At 31.3% G+C, this 16,892-nt stretch overlaps 2 protein-coding genes across 6 annotated transcripts; one reads left to right on the top strand and one right to left on the bottom strand.

The window, feature by feature from the left end:
• Positions 1-131: 131 nt before the first annotated feature.
• LOC105219187 (dual specificity protein kinase TTK) lies at positions 132-5,655 on the top strand. The gene is made up of 8 exons (XM_029044854.2): positions 132-317; positions 376-480; positions 532-1,603; positions 1,662-1,768; positions 1,838-1,998; positions 2,054-2,268; positions 2,357-2,533; positions 2,867-5,655. Exons 1-8 carry the CDS (start codon positions 238-240, stop codon positions 2,996-2,998), a joined length of 2,049 nt encoding a protein of 682 aa, XP_028900687.1. The 5' UTR covers positions 132-237; the 3' UTR covers positions 2,999-5,655.
• A 1,184-nt stretch (positions 5,656-6,839) lies between these two features.
• On the bottom strand, positions 6,840-16,675 carry LOC105219177 (ribosome-binding protein 1). Of its 5 annotated transcripts, none has more exons than XM_011195149.3 (6): positions 16,517-16,675; positions 9,155-11,207; positions 8,654-8,755; positions 8,056-8,529; positions 7,826-7,942; positions 6,840-7,745 (listed from the first exon to the last, which is right to left on the bottom strand). In XM_011195149.3, exons 2-6 carry the CDS (start codon positions 11,183-11,185, stop codon positions 7,737-7,739), a joined length of 2,733 nt encoding a protein of 910 aa, XP_011193451.1. In that variant the 5' UTR covers positions 11,186-11,207; positions 16,517-16,675; the 3' UTR covers positions 6,840-7,736. The 5 variants fall into 5 exon arrangements, with proteins under 5 accessions (XP_011193451.1, XP_011193452.1, XP_028900685.1 ...); XM_011195150.3 differs by lacking the exon at positions 16,517-16,675 and adding an exon at positions 16,230-16,388; XM_029044852.2 differs by lacking the exon at positions 16,517-16,675 and adding an exon at positions 16,225-16,382.
• Positions 16,676-16,892: the final 217 nt, after the last annotated feature.

Here is a 16,892-nt window from a genome sequence, read left to right as displayed (position 1 = left end):
TTCAATTTATATAAAATAATGCGAATATAATTCTACCAACACTTTTCCATAGCCTTTCAAATTGAGTAAAAATTCGCCGCTAGTTGTCGCGAATCTTTAGTTAGACCGTATATTATACGTTCTCTGGTTAGCATTATCAACTGTCATTCCTTCAATTTTGATTTTGATTCTTCAAATTGTATTATTTTGGTTGAATTGTTATTTATTGTCGATTTAAATATTTAATACGACATTTTAATGTCTTTTCACTATCCACGTCGAGTAAAAGATTTACCTGCTTTAGAACCGGACTCTGATGATGAAGATATTAATCAGGAGTATTAAAAAAATTTAGTAATTAAAATACAGAAAATATTAAAAGCAATTTGTTATTAGGAAGAAAAATGGAGACGAACTTCAAAAAACCTCATCGAAGAACCACTTAGCTGTCATGGAAGCGCCCCCAAAGGTATTTGGGGCATTTAGCAATATGCGAATGTTGTAAGTAAGATGAACATTTAATTTTGTAAAATTTTAATCTGTAATATTTAGTCCCAAGCGTTGCTCTGAATTACCCACACTTGATTCAGATGAGTCCGAAGAGGAAGAAAACCCCAAAACTGACAATCTTAATTGTGCTATTCTAAATGATTCATTTATCATGAGTCCTGTGGAAAATTCTGTACTGAAAACACCTGGCCCATCATCTAGCGTTAAGAAAAAACGTACTGCTGGCAATCTCTCATTTCTTACAGATTTTAATAAATTGGCCTTGAATACTGACGGCAAGGAAAATGTAAATAAAACTGAGGATCTGTTAACAGCAGTGGTAGAAAATATACAACCAAATGCCGCTAGTACAGCAAGAAAACCACATTTGAGCCGACAAGTCAATTTGTGCCCTCTACAAAGTATACAGGAAGACAAAATGGTAAACGATAACAATACAGAAGAGATTGCGCGTAAAAGCAATGAAAATTGTGCAGCATCACTTTTGCAGCGTTTTAATTCTGATCCTACACCACAGAAAAATACAAAGCACTTAGATCTAGAAACACCACTTCGGCAAAATAACAACACAGCACTTGTTCCTGCAATAGCTTCCACAATAGACCATGTTGCTGATTCACAATTTGCTACGCCACAAATTCGATCATTTTCGGTACAAAGGAGGCCACGAGGATTGTGTTCAACGCAGTCTCAAAAAGAGCGAACAGCAATTGCAAATGAGTTCCGCTCACAGAAGGTACTTTTTCAAACGCCAATGGCTATAACGCGCGCACCCGTCGTTTGTTTACCCAATGATAGCATTACTTTATCACTATGTGATTCTATAAATGGTGCGGAAACCACGCCCAAATCTTCAGAAAATACTGATAGGAATAATGAAATTAAACAACAGGGAAAGGTTAAATCAAAAAAGTCACTGGATAATGCTTTCTCAGACTCAGATAAACTGGAGGAGACAAAAGAAAAGGAACCATCTAACTCAAAGAGTGAAAAAGATGGTATTTTGCACATAAATAATTCCGATTATACAATCATAAAAAAAATTGGTTGTGGAGGCTCCAGTTCCGTTTATTTGGCAAAAAGAAATTCGGATGGCAATGAATGTGCATTGAAGGTATTTCGAAAGGGAGTTTGAAAATAATACACAGTTATACATTTTAATATTTCCTTAGGTTGTTGATTTACGCGGTGATCCAGTTGTGGTTGAAGGCTATCTAAATGAAACGAAACTGTTAGCAAAACTACAAGGCAACATCTGTGTGGTAGCGCTCTATGAATAGTGAGTCTAAATATTAATAAATTCTGTTATTCATGGATTACTTACTACTTTTTATCTTTTTTGTCACAGCCAACTTTTGCGTAATGAGTCGCGACTTTTTCTCGTTATGGAAAAGGGAGACTCTGATCTACATAAAATTTTGCAGACTTACACCACGAATCTACCACTATATGTACTTATGAATTTCTGGTATCAAATGCTGCAAGCGGTTAATTATATACATCAAAATGGTAATATGAAATATTATATACAAATTATTAAATAGTTCACATATATATTGTACAGGTGTCATACATTCTGACTTAAAGCCAGCGAATTTCCTGATGATAAATGGTCGTTTGAAGTTGATAGACTTTGGTATTGCCAGCAACATTGCACTGGACTCGACGAGTATAATCAAATTTTCTCAGGCCGGAACATTTAATTATATTAGTCCGGAAGCACTTACTGACACATCCACGGGATCCAGTCCGATGCGCAGCAATCAACCAAAAATAAAGGTCGTTATCAAAATAAACAAAATAATAATGTCAACTCTAATATTGAAGCGAGTATATCTTATTATTGGATTGTCTTTCATATTTTCAGATATCAACCAAATCTGATGTGTGGTCGCTTGGATGCATACTGTACTTACTGCTTTATAAGCGCACACCATTCTCGCATATTAAAAATATTTATGCCAAAATCAATGCTATTACCAGTCCAACTACAAACATCGAATATCCTACAATTCCTTTATATTATCCAGCAATGCTTGTGCACGTAAATATTTTTTAACAGCTTTTAGTTAATTTTACCAATTATTTGCAATATAAAATACTATGAAACTGTTAAATATTAGCTCCCTTCGATTCATCAAAAACTTGCCAAGTGGTATAAACCAAATAGATTGGTATAACAAAAGGGATATAATGAAAAGTGATATTTTAATGAATTGAAATCACACGAATAACTTTTTTGTTGATGTTCTATTGAAATTTTTTCGACAAATAAACAGTTAAATTGTGTATCGAAGGCGGTTATTATTTAATAGCTAATTATTAATATCTTTCAATAATATTGCTAATTTGTTATTGTTTTTCATTATTATTTCAGATGGCAAAAAATTGCTTACAACACAATCCAAAGAAGCGTCCATCTTGCGCTGAACTACTACAGTATCCATTTAATATGGTTATACCGATACAGAATTTAGCGGTACCATCTTCGATTAAAGAAAAAAATTAAAACTCCATATAGCATACATATACATATATAGCTTAGTTATTAAAATCATGCTTTAGTTTATATTTCATCCTTCATATATGTAGGCCACACACCTGTAAACAACAAATACTTTTTTACTCACAGAAACAATATTTATAAATATAAGAACAGAGAAATAATAAATATTTTTTTTAAATATAAGTATTTTGTTCGTTAACAAAAAAACTGACGTTGGAATTTAGCACCGCGTAGAGCAAATAGAAAAATTAGAAGATAGTCAAAACTATTCTGGATTCGAACAAATAACTGTTATAAATCATGTAAAATATAATACACTCTCGTAGATTGAAACGAATTGGATCGATTTGTTTGTTGAAAAACTAGTAAATAACAAAAATTATAATTCGCCTTCTTCGAATTTGCATAGCTTAGCAAGAGATATGGCTACTCTGGTTTAACATTTTAAATAAGCCGTTACACATTTAAAATATAAATGAAACAAAATTACAAAAAATGAAACAAGTGATAGTTCTTCTTCGACGAACGCAATGCATTTTTGTTAGATCGAAACTTACTAAAGAAATACAAAATTCACTCTATAGCGGCTTAAATTGGATATCTTTCAAATATGAAATTCTCAACGGAACCATAAAGGATACTCAATTATATCAATATCTCATCTTTGTATTAAAATAAAATCAAATAAGGTTGGAGAATTGCAAATGTCCTCTGGAGCTCTATTGAAACTACTACGGACCGATGCAGAAAGTAAATATATACACAATGAGGGGGCAAAGATTAATTACAGCGTAGTCAATAACTGCAGTAAGGCTTTGACCTCACTAGCAGAAAAACTTCACCTGTACATAATTTGCGTACTCGGCTACAGGAACATTTTCAGAAACGAAAAAGCAGACGAGTTGGCAAAAACAGGAGCATGTGTAGACAAATTCGAGGCAGTGCTAATACCATGCCCGTCAGGAACTATCAAGAGAGAGCTTTACAGACAATTCGATAGTATATATAGACTTACAGTTACCATAAAGAGCCATATACCATTTGGAGAATATGCGTTGCAAACTAGAAGGGCATTAGGAAATTGTTTTCCACTTTCTCTGTAAATGTCCATAACAAACCAGAAATCGTAACGGAAATAAATAGTTTCATAGAGTCTACCAAAAGCTTTGAGCGCAACGATGAGACAGCAAGAATATAAAGGACCGACAAATTGGCACATCTAGCGCTAAATCAGCCTGGAAAGATACATTTTAAATATGCAGACCAGTGTAACTAACATATATGTATAAAATAAAAATCGATTTGTTTCGTTATAATTTAAATATGTTTATTTTTGTTTATCATAATATATCATTCCATCATAAAGTCCTCAAACTGTTCTTTGACCTCCCTTTAATTAGTTGATCTGCCAGCAAGAAAAATTTAACCATTAGTATATGTTTAAATATAATCCAACACTGATTCATCCATTCGTGTGTAAAAACATGCTTATTTATTAACGTTGGTAATACTGCCTAAATAACTTGCATTTCTCATTTATTTATTTCACTAAACCCATACTAAGGAAGCAGCAATATAATACTTAACCACTTCACCTTCCTCATCAAAATCATATTGGCTGATTTATTTTCACATTTAAGATTTGCTGTTTACGTACATACATTATATTCGCATATGTATTACTTTTTTGTTTATTTAATATCAATATTCTTATTTTTTAGTGGCGAACGCTTTCTTAATTGCATTTCTTGTGTATTCATTTCGCTATAATTGCCAATTGTTTTGTAATGCAAGGCAAGATTTTAATTAAATGTCTATGTAATGTGTATAGTTGATTGTGTTTTTAAATGAAAACCAGTCGTTAAATTATTGTGTGCCATAATATCAGTTTGTTTTCTTTACTCCATATCTTTTGTGTTTGTTTGTTATGAAAAAAAAACGGAATGCTTTTTGCAGCAGTAGATAAAATTAATATGCTTTCTTACATATTGCTGGGCATATGAAAATACGAATTGGATTTATTGCAATAACATTTTACTAATTTTAGACCACAATCACCTTTTGCTCATTGCACATGTTTGCATAAACATAACTGATACAACAATTTCTTGACATGATTAAATGTAAATTATTATTTTACTTAGGCTATTCAAATTATGAAACTTAAATATCAATGAATGCAAAAACATGAAAAAGAGTAATTAATATCTTTAGCAATTAGACATTTGAAACTCAAGTCAATATTACTCGTTTCCATTTGACACCACAGATACTGGCTTTTCATAATACAATTTCATTTAATTTCTGTTTACACATTATAATTGCATGACATGATTTTTGTTCATATTATTACTTCTTAGATTAGAGAAAGAACTCCACATGCAGTTTTCTTTTATTTTTTATTTGTAATACTCGTATGCTCGGCTTAAATGTATCTGCTTTCTTTAAGTATTTTATATAAAAATAGATTCATTTTATATATGTATGTTTGTATGCTTAAGTAAATGTTGCTGCTGCTAAGGATACAATTGCATAAGTCTTTTTATGCATGTTTGTTGTTCATCTATCGGTCAGTCGTTGAAGTCTGTAAGATCTCTGCAAATCTAGTTTCTTGTGTGTTTTCGTAGTTATTCGTCAGTGCAAATAAACTCGTTAGTTCGGCAAGATAAAATAATGTATTAAAATTAAGTAAACATTCAATGTATTTGAATATTAATTATTCAAAGTATGCATTATAATTTAAAAACATATTATTGTTTACCGAATAGTAATATAAACGTTTTTCAGTATTATTTCAATATTAATTTACTGGTCACATAAAATATAGTTTAATTAAGCATATTTTAAATATGCAAATCAAACAAATTTACGTAAGAATTTCCTAAACAACACACTTCCTTATTATTGGTGTATTCAGAAACAGTTTTATAACTGATATTTGCGCAAATAAAAACGATAAGCATTCAAAGAATGTAAATAAATGTAATGAAATAATTAAATCAAATATTTTATAAAACATTGAATTTTAAATTTGTATGCATATTATTAACTAGTAGCCAACAAAAAGTAACTTGCATTATACAAATAATTTCTAAATCAAGAATATTGTATTATTAATAGAAGACACACTACTAAAATCTTTAAATTAGCTACAACGAAAAAGAACGTTACTCTACTGTGATTCATTATTGTAATTATTTTATTTGTTTTAACTCTTCAACGGGAATTACGGTTAAGCCACCAACATCTTTATTTTCTCGTCCTTCGCATTGTTTTCGCAAACCGAAATTTTAAAAACAATAGAGACATTTCATTCGTTTCTTACTCATTTTATTGTATACAATACTTCAATATCCATTTGAATTATGATACAATGAAATGGTTGGCGCTAAATTCAAGTTTGATAACGGTTTAGAAATTAATAGTGTCATACGTGAAATAGAAAAATATTGTTTTTTTACAATTATTTTTAAGTTATATTTATTAACACATACTGATATTTATATATTTTTACTCCATTTTATAGCATTAAAACTGTTACTAACAATAAGCAAGGGAAAAATCAATGTATTTAACGAAAATTATGATTTTTCACATCAATGCAGCAAAATGAGCATTATAAGTGCGTAGATAACTTTAAATCATTTAAACTATTATAAAATATAGATTATAGAAAAAATAGGTTTGCTGTTTTAACTAAGCATGTGTGTCGTTAAGCAACTTCTATGTCGTGTAATGTTGTTACTGCAATGTGAAATGTGTGAAATTAGCAATACATTTTGGAATTCGAATGATATTTTCACAACTGCTTGCAATAAACAATTTCAAATACTATTGTAAGGTCTACAGTTCATTATATCTTTATTCACGATCATTTGTGGCGTATAAAATAACATTAATTGGTTATATGTATGTGTGTGTGTATTTTAATGTATTTGTATGTATAAATGCAAAGACGTTTCGTGGAACACAAACAGCATAATGCTATTCAGCTATACAGCGCATTACATATACTTTTCTTTTGCTATCCTACATAAATCCCACCATTTTGAATCAACAAATCGGTATTGCTAGCTTGTTATTGGTTATATAATGCTTGCATTTCATAATTACTAGCTTTACCCATTTTATGTTCGCAATCCAGTGTAATTTGCTGTTTTAATTTGCATTTAATCTTTATATATTTTACTTTTGTTGCTTTTACTTTGCTTATCAATCATCAAACATTGCACAATTTTAGGCTTATACTAAAATCTATATTTCTTTGCTATTTTTTGTTTTACATTTATTCATGCATAATTGGTTTGATTTTTAAATTTAACTTTATGTTTTTTTAATATCTTTTAGTTTGTATCTCCTACTGTGTACTGTAACATAATTTTAGAATGCTTCATGTTGCTGCTGTTTGTTATTAGCTACTTTTTCACCGCTTCAACTATCGTTTAATGCCAGTTATTGTGCAAATTAATGTTTGCGAACATTCTACTTTGCTGATAATCTGCAAGTATCTCCTTATAGTTTTACTTTTGTAAGCTCATGTAAGAAATATGCTTGCGATTGGCATATTTTATTATGCCACCCATTATACTCCACTTCTCGAGTTAGCTGTCTGCTTTTCTATGTAAGTAGTTGGCTGTTTTTGTTGTATCATATATATTGTTTATGCTTTGTTGTATTTTGGAAGGCATTACATCTTAATTGCATTTTCATTTAACGCTAAGCAAACTCCAATGATGCGACATTAAATGTCCTGAAAATAAAATGTAAATAATTAATTATAAATGAATACATGTATGTAATAGTCGAATAATAGACTAATTTTAAAACTACCTGCGCTCCATTTGAGTGCTGCAATCTAGAGATTTCTTCATCCTTTGATGATAAAATGCTTTGCCATTTCTCGTGCTCTTGTCGTGCATGACCCTCAAGAGCGGACAGTGTGTTGCTCTGGAAAATTAAAAACAAGATGTTATTTCATTTATAAATATAAAAAAAAAAACAGTTAATATTTTTCCATATCAAAAAAAACTTACTTTAAAAAATATAATTATTTTACTTACAGTCTTTTTAACAAGCTTTGTTAACTCATCCACTTTGGCGCGCAGTTGTATATTTTGCAGACGCAGTTCAACTGCATCCACATCGTTGCCAGTACCACTGCTTCCACCATCACTACTGTTGCTACTAATACGATTATTGCTATTGATTAAGTTATCATTATGTGAATTGTTATTTGTGTGACTTGAAGAGGTGTGATTACTGCTACTACTGTTGCTATTGGATTGTGTTGATTTGTTACTACTGCTGCCAGTCGCTTTATTGGCTGCTGCTAATTTCAATTGTGTGGCCAAAACTTGTTCCACCCACTGCTCAAAGGATACACTAAGTGCGGTGCTAGCACTAGCTTTAACTGCCTCTGGATACAGACGCTGGAATATTTCACGCACATGTTTCTCGTCATTAGCGGAAACTGTTGCGGTATTGGCTGTGGCGGAAGTTTGTTTTTGTGAAGCTGCGAAAAGTTGCTGCTGTTGCTGAAAATTAAAATTAAACAATTAACTCTTTATACAGGAATCGTTTTAATGAAGCTTCTTAGGTTAAAGATAATTTTGTTTAATTTTTTGTTTATTGAAGTTATGGATTGAAACATGCACTTACAACTAAGCTTGCATTTGCGCTCGTAGGCGCTTTACTTTGTCTAGCTGTTGTTTCACAACTTTGTAAAGCTTCAACCAACTTCCAGTTTTTCTTACGCAAATCCTAAAGCGAAATATGAAAACATATTAGTAGAAGAATAAATGAAGAAAAGTGGAAACCGAAAATATTAATGAAACTGTGTCATGTGCAATTAAAAATACATGAGTAATTGAATTAAAACTGGAAGTTATATTCATTATTACTGGAAAGCCACAAGTATGATTTGGGGAAATTTCGTTAAATTCTGTGAGCACTTAAATTCATAGTTTCTTTTAAACATATTGTAATATTTATTATTACACAATTTTAAAATTTGCAAACAAGATCAGAACTATAAAAGAGTTGCATTTGTATATATTTTCTATGTCCTAAGCACAAAATTACGTGCGCATGAGCGAAATTACAACAGACTAATTTAAATATCTTTGAAGTGTAAGCACTTAATTTAAATTTCCAACTTACATCGTTCTTTTCCCTTTGTTCCTGGAGTTGTTGCAGTAACTCCTTTTCGCGTAGGTTCAGTGTGTCCACAGTCTGTTCGAATTGTTGTAATTGCTGGTGCTTACTACCGAGATCTTGCTGTAGTGACTGAATCAGCTGCTGCAAACCATTATGAGCTTGTGCATGAACTTGTGTTTGCGCTTCTAACCCGCTCAACTGTTTTACTAACTCATCATTCTTAGCATTAAAGTCGGCCAATTGTTGCTCTTTCTCAGCCAATTGTAACTTGAGTACTTCGTATGTTGCTTGCAAACCAGATTGTTCCGCTGCTTGATTATTTATGCCAGCCAATTGTTGTTGCAATTCGTCATTTTTAGCCTGTAAAGCTGCTAGTTGATTCTGCGTATCTACCAAGTCGGTGTTTCGCACCTCAAGATCTTGCCGCGCCTGCGTCAAATCGGCTTTGATTGATTCGTGTGCATTTTGCAAGTTATGTAATTCCAACTTTCTTTCGGAATTTTCGATTTCAAGTGTTTTCGATTGTTCAAGTTCTACAATTCGATTATTTGAAATTTGTTCGAGCTCTTCACGCTGCTGTTCGAGCAGACTTATTTGTTGTTTTAACTCTTCATTCGATTGATTACATGCGTTAACCAAGCATGTAAGATCGTTAATACACTTTTCCTTAAGAGTCAACTCGCATTGTAAGCGCTGCAATTGTGCGAACAAATCTTGGGAACCGTTTTGTTTTTCAAGTAAAAGTTTAGCTTGGAATTGCTTACGTTCTTGTGCGAACTTGTCGTTGAGTGTTTGAATATCCTGATTGAGCAAAGCAATCTGTTGTTCTTTGGAATTAATTGTTTCAACATAATTTTTTACAGTGGCGTTCAATTGGGCACGTTCTGTATTGATTTCTGTACGTAAATCACGCAATTTTGCCTGAATACCTATGGAAGCTTCTTGTTCTTCGGCTAAAGCCTTCTCCTTCTCTTCCAGTTGGCGTTTTAATTTCTGGCATATATCATCAGACCATTCCGAATGTGTTGCAGGCGTATCCTGTTGCTTATTCAATAGATAATCGATAAGTATTTGGATTTCCGAACGATTAAGTTCAGCGCGACGGAAGAGATTCATGAGTAACGAAACGCCAATAGTATCCGAATCAGAAAGCTTATCAAGTGCAAGTACAAGCTCTTTGGTGGCAGCAGTCTCTTTGTTCTGTTTCTTAGTTTGTTGTTTGGTTTTATTGTTTCCGCTGGCATTACTAGCAGCATGTGCCTTTGGGGAACCGTGACGTACTTTCTCATCCTGCTGTTTAAGCTCCTTTGCAACTTGCGGTTGTACAACTGGCTCGGCTACTGACGGTTGTTGTTGTTCAGTTGCTAGCGTAATTGGCTTTTCGACTACTATATTTTTGTCTTTTTTACCGTTCTTTTCTTTTTTGCTATTATCCTTCTTATCGTGTTTCTTCAACTCAACGGTATCCTTTGGCTGTTTCGTTTCGAAAGTATTTGCTGCTTCTTCAATAACTAAATTCTCACGCACCACAATTGGTTCATTCTTGTTCACCAAAATACCAGAAGTCTTGCTCTTCTTCTCTTTCTTCGATTTCTGTTTTGAATTGCCACCAGTTAAATTCTCTTTTTCACGTTCAACGATGCTGGCGCGTCGCACGGCTTCTGGAGTGGCGCCAACAATCACTTCTGGATCTGGATCGAATTCAACGTGAGATTTAGACAAACCCTGTGGCTCATCATCCACAGATGTTGGTTCGGATTGAGCGTCGGAGTCCTCCTGCTCGGTATTGTCTTTCTGTTGTTCACGCTGTAATTTTTTCTTCTCACGTTTCAGATCCTTTTTTGTTGTTTGTTGTTTTTTCGGTTTCTTTGCAGTCACTTTGCTCTGGGCGTAGATTTTATCACTGAACGCCTTCTTTTCTGCAACGACATCTTCGAATGTCTTGCGACGGAAAAAACTGTTAATGAAGAGAAGCGAGCAGAGAGAGGCGAGAAAGATGCAGGCAATTACAATCAATAAGTGGAAGTCCATCATTGCATAATTTTACCAAATGAACCTGTGGAAAAATAGTAACCAAAAACAAAAATTACTAAAATGGTCGTATAATAAAGTTTAAGGAATATCAAATTTAATATATCAAAGACTTATGAGTGAAGTAAAATTTAATTAGTTATGAACGTTCTGTACGATTAGGATATAAGGCGGGTAGAAGAACGAAAGGTTTAAAAATATTAAATGTACTGTGAACTTTAAATACAATTAAATATAGTGAACTATAAAATATAATTCTTAAGTGAAAATAATAGTTGTTAAGTTCAGCAAAGTAGCAGCGCGATTATATGCTTATACTTAAATTATTTTTTAAATTTGCTTTCGAGATCCATCATTTCATCCTCATTCAGTTCTAGGTATACATATTTATTTATTAAGACATTTACATTTATTTTTAAACTTAACTTTTTATTATCTACCCATATAAATATAAATGTGTATTGATGAAATTAAATTTAACTTAAGTCCTATGTAAATATATTCGATTAACACATAAATGCAGTTCCCAGAAAAGCTTATCACTTAATGCACATGCAAAAATAAACGGAAATGTTATCATTGAAATGTCATTATTACGCTCAAAAAAGCAATAACACAGCCAGCAATTGCGCCTGCTACAGCGAAATATTAGCTTTACAGGGAAAGTAGTACATTTCAAAAATATATATGCATGTCTGACATACATCTGTATGTACGAACATAGAATTCATTGCCAAAAATCTGTGATAAGTAGTTGCGAACATTGCCGTCTGAATATAATGACGTGTACTTTTGAAATTAAAAGTAAAAATTCAATTATTTGCAAACGCCGAAAGTTGTCAACGGCTAAATATGTTTTTAATTTTAATTCGATGCCTATGGTACGTACGTATATAATTCCCAAGAGGTTTATAAACGAGAATACGTGTACGTCGTACACCTATATACAATATACATATGTATATGTATGTATGCTAGTCAGCAGGTTTTTTTACGGATCGACGTTCAAGGTTCCCTTCGGGTACACTTCTTTCCTTATCTTAACATTTGCTCTGTTTATTCAAGCTTGGCGTATGGACGACCAATATATCAAAATTGAAACAATCTTATTATATACATATATACACAGTACAAAGAAGTACACGTTTTACTGTCGATTTATTGCACCAATTGGTAATCTTGGTAAATTATTTGTACTTTTTGGAATCTGCATGTATGTATATATACCCTCATAAAAAAAGACAACAGTTTTACATTTTGTCGAACAATCTTACGCTTCTTGTTTTTCACAAATATAAATGTTGATCTCGAATCAATACCTTCATGAATAATTAATATGCAGTAAATAATTCTTCCCCAAAAATTCATCGTTAATTTTCTTTCATTGTATTCATTCGGATTTTTTCTCTTTAAATTTCCAACTGCTCAATTGCTTTTAATTCGATTCTGAAGATAGTACACTCACTCATTTGTAATATAATTTATTAAATGTTTAATTACACTAAAGACAACGACAAAATCGACATTTTTCTGGGTATTGGATTAAACTAATTTTTTCCCAAGAGATTGAGTGATAAGTAAAAAATTGTATTCTTCGATTTTCGAAGTTAGCCTCCAAAATCAAAAAATTTGGATTTGAAATTCGAAAAAAGGACTTTTAAAAAATTGTTACTCTTAATTCAATGGCTACCACTGTTAATGAAAACCGCGTTCAATAACGGTTAATTTAACTGAAAATACAATTCAAATTAAGTAGTGATCAAAATAACTTTACATATATACATCAAATAAGTAAACAAAAATAGATACTTCTTCCCACACTACACCCAAAATGTTGTATTGTACAAAATTAAGATTTTGCTATACTTATTTTCGCTGGGTTCTTCCAAAATTCTTAAAACCAGTTTCATCAGCAATTTTATTTAAAAATAATATTTTCTAATGCGTCAGTTCCCATGCAACATTCAAATGTTTGAGATTCGAAATTAATTTCCACCGCTTTCGTGAAACCGGTTATTAGCATTTTCTGTTTAGTTTTGCTTTCTTTGAAATTTGTTCGAGTCATGATAGATTACGTGATACTGGTTTCGGAAATGCTTAACACTTGTAGTGACGCCTTTTCATTTTTTAAATTATTAACACGTCATTCATACAAAAATCCACGCACACAAAGAGATAAAGCTATGATTGAGCTGATCCTCCTATGCATAATTTTTGGCACGATGTTGTTAACCGCGAAATAGGTTTTTACTTTGCATACAGACATACATAAAATATGTTAAATTTCTTTTTCCAAAAATAGCAGAGTTGCCGAGATAGGAAGCCCACAGAAATGATAGGAATTGACAACTTCTCGGCTTTGTATATAACATAAATCTTTTTTCTTTAAGTAAACTCACTCTAAGCCACGTTCACAATTTCAAAATTTAAAAACTTTCTTACCAAAAAAAATTTAACAGAATATTAGCTTTGCTGCTGCCGTCGTGTATTCTAAACTTTATATTTATATTACCAGCCAATAACAAAAATAAATAGCTGCAACCTTAAATGGGTTGGTTGCGAAATTAAACTGCCAAATGTTAGAATTCGAGATCCCGAACATAAGAAATAAAATAAATTTAATCTCTCATCGCTTATTAGTACATGTTATTATCTCATACATATATGTATATGTGCATAGTAAACATTTGTAATAAATTCAACCATAAAGTATGTATATCGTAAACGTGTTCCAAAAAGTATGAGAATTATTGAAGATCCGGCATTTAAAATAACAGTGATTATGATTTAATACCAACGTTTCAAATGGAATTTCTGCGCGCATACTTACAAAAATACATACATACATATATCTAAGTATGTATGCTTTAACAGTAATCGTGCTTATATTAATGGGCCGGATGGGCGACTCGGTCTAATGAATTGGATTTGGGTTAAACAGAAAAGCGGGCGATAGAGAGGAAAGTGATCATTCACTCGACCATTAGCCGGCCGGTAGATTGTTCGAACATATGTACATGTGTATATGTGTTAATGTACATTTATATGTTACTGTTGTGGCATATAAAGTAAAATAAACAACGCTAAAACGAAATGAAAAAAAAAACGAGAAAAAAATGTATGTGTACACGTATCAATTATACAGTACTGTGTAAAAGCCGATAGAGGTCATTAACCGGATGAGTTTGATTGTGGAATGTCGAGTTAATCACGGCTTGATACTTATTACAGAAAATTATCAAAAATTAAAAAAAAAATATAGAATTTTATTACTGTAAATTACCGAATTTTTAAATAATATTTATAGAAAAAAGAGAAAATTTTAGATTTATTTCCATAGTTTTAAAAAAGTTAGTGTTTGTAAGTAAGCTTCTTAAAGGATAAGCAAAACACAAATTAATATGAAATACAAGGTTAACTATCATCGCGATTGCCAAAGCTTATTTTTAAAAGCGCTACTAAATGTGAATAACATGAACGAACAAAAAATATACTCCAATATGAGAACTTTTTACCATGATAAAGTGACATTCAAACAATGCATTAAATTTGTTCACTTCTTGCTTCATTTTAAACACTTGGCACATTTCATGACGCAGCCGGCAAATCCACTTTATACAAATATGTCATACAGTAACAAAAAAAAGGAAATATAGTAAAATTAACGGAATGGATAAAAATAAAATACATACATTAGTAGAAAATTTTGTAAAGTGCCATCTTAGGTTAATACAAATTGTTTACAATACGTTTTTTAAATACACATTATATATCACATACACATTATTCATCGTAATTAATGAACTTATGTACTATATTTGTGCATTTGTTTTCATTCATAACACTTTTAATTCTTGTGTTACGATTCATATACATACATAGTTCATACATATTTGCAAAAAAAAATAAAAGAAAAAATCAGAACGGATTTGGATTATTATCCGACAAAAAATAATTGTGTATTTGAGGAATGTTTTATGCCGCGTTAATAACGACAACAACCATACAATTTCCTGAGATAAACTAACATTAGTTTAACAAATTCAAAAATTTAAATTTTTTTAATATCATAAGTAAGAAGACATCATATGCGCACTAAAATGTACATATATTAATTACTTATTTAGTTTTAATTATTACGAACATATTTCAAAACTCAAATATAAGGCTCATTTGGCATTTGAAATATTCTTATTGGAAAATAGTAGGACAATTTTTATAAGATATAATTGTGAATGTAAACATTTACACAAGATAAATATATAACGCAATTTGTAATATTCGTATGGTAAATAAAAAAAGTAAATACATAGATGGATGGGCACAAAATTTTGGCAGAGAAATACATAGCATTATGTTTTCATTTTAATTTGGCAAACAAGTGAATTATGTTAATAATCTGCTAATTAATGTCAGCGAGACATTAGTAAGACTAACAATTAAAGTTGTTCAATAAAAATGCCTATCAAATGCACATCTTACTAGAACAATATTCATATTTGAAGTTTGAAATTCAGCTAAACCATTTGTTCCTTTTAAGATGGAATAAATGAGTATCATTTAATGAGATAACAATACAAATTCAAAAACACATATACACTCGGTTTTTTAAATGTTTAGCAGCCTATGGACCACACCCTTCTAATCGAACATATTTTATCAATTTTTCTAAGCACTTACCTATAAAAACCATGTAGCACTTTTTGTACCTTTCATATTGCATTCCCTAATTTAACAAGCCAGTATTTTGCTAAAACTTTCTTCAAGGTAATGACTAAAAATATCATCCATATATTTTCCTCTATCGCTACAAACTTCTAAAAAAAAACTAGAATTATGGACGTTTAGACATTTTTGGGTACATATTTCTGACAAATCTGATTTACAATCTTTTATTGCCTAGAATTAACTATTTCAATTTTTAATTTTGCACAATATCCTCTGACGAAAACAGAAATTTTGCAAATATAATGTAATATACATCAAGCCAACTGCACTTTTATCGCAATTCAAATACAGTAACAGTAATTAGTAATGCATACCTTACCCTCACAAAATTTTAATAATTTCACATTTAGAACCTAAAACATTTAATTCTACTGCTGCTTGACACCAAAAATGCAACGTAGGCAGCAAATTTCTTTTTCTTGTTTCTTTCTTTTTCCTTTTTTCACTTTCCACGCCAGCACCGCCATTGCTGCAGTCACAGAAAAAGTCGGGACAAGGCGAATGAAAAAATGAAATTTGCCGACTTGGGAGAACCCAAACTACTTGCATAGTTATCTTAACCATATACTATTAATTTAATTTAATTATTTGTGAAATTAAACTTACACTTTATATTATGCTTTCAAAAATCCGCAATTAATTAATTAAACACTTAACTTTATTTTTAAAGTGCAAAATGATTTAAATTCCGAAATCCTTCTGCTCCACTTGTTCGTCGTCTTCGTCTTCGTTTCAATCAAAAAATGCAAAATTTCTACTGTCACATCTGACAACATTGCCAGAGTAAAATTCTAATAAAGAAAGCGAATATGGGGAAAATAAAAGGCTTAAAATATTTATTTATATAAAATGATAATTAAACAATAATTTTGACAATTAAATATTATTTTTAAATCAAATTAGAAATTAAATGTAAGGAGAGGAAGTTGTTCAACTGACATTCTAAAACGTACCAGTATTTCTTAACAACGAAAAAATATAT

The sequence above is a fragment of the Zeugodacus cucurbitae genome, chromosome 2, assembly GCF_028554725.1.
Source record: "Zeugodacus cucurbitae isolate PBARC_wt_2022May chromosome 2, idZeuCucr1.2, whole genome shotgun sequence".
NCBI lineage: Eukaryota > Metazoa > Arthropoda > Insecta > Diptera > Tephritidae > Zeugodacus > Zeugodacus cucurbitae.
Note: the sequence above shows the minus strand (reverse complement) of the source record. Positions and strands in the feature narration are given on the sequence as shown.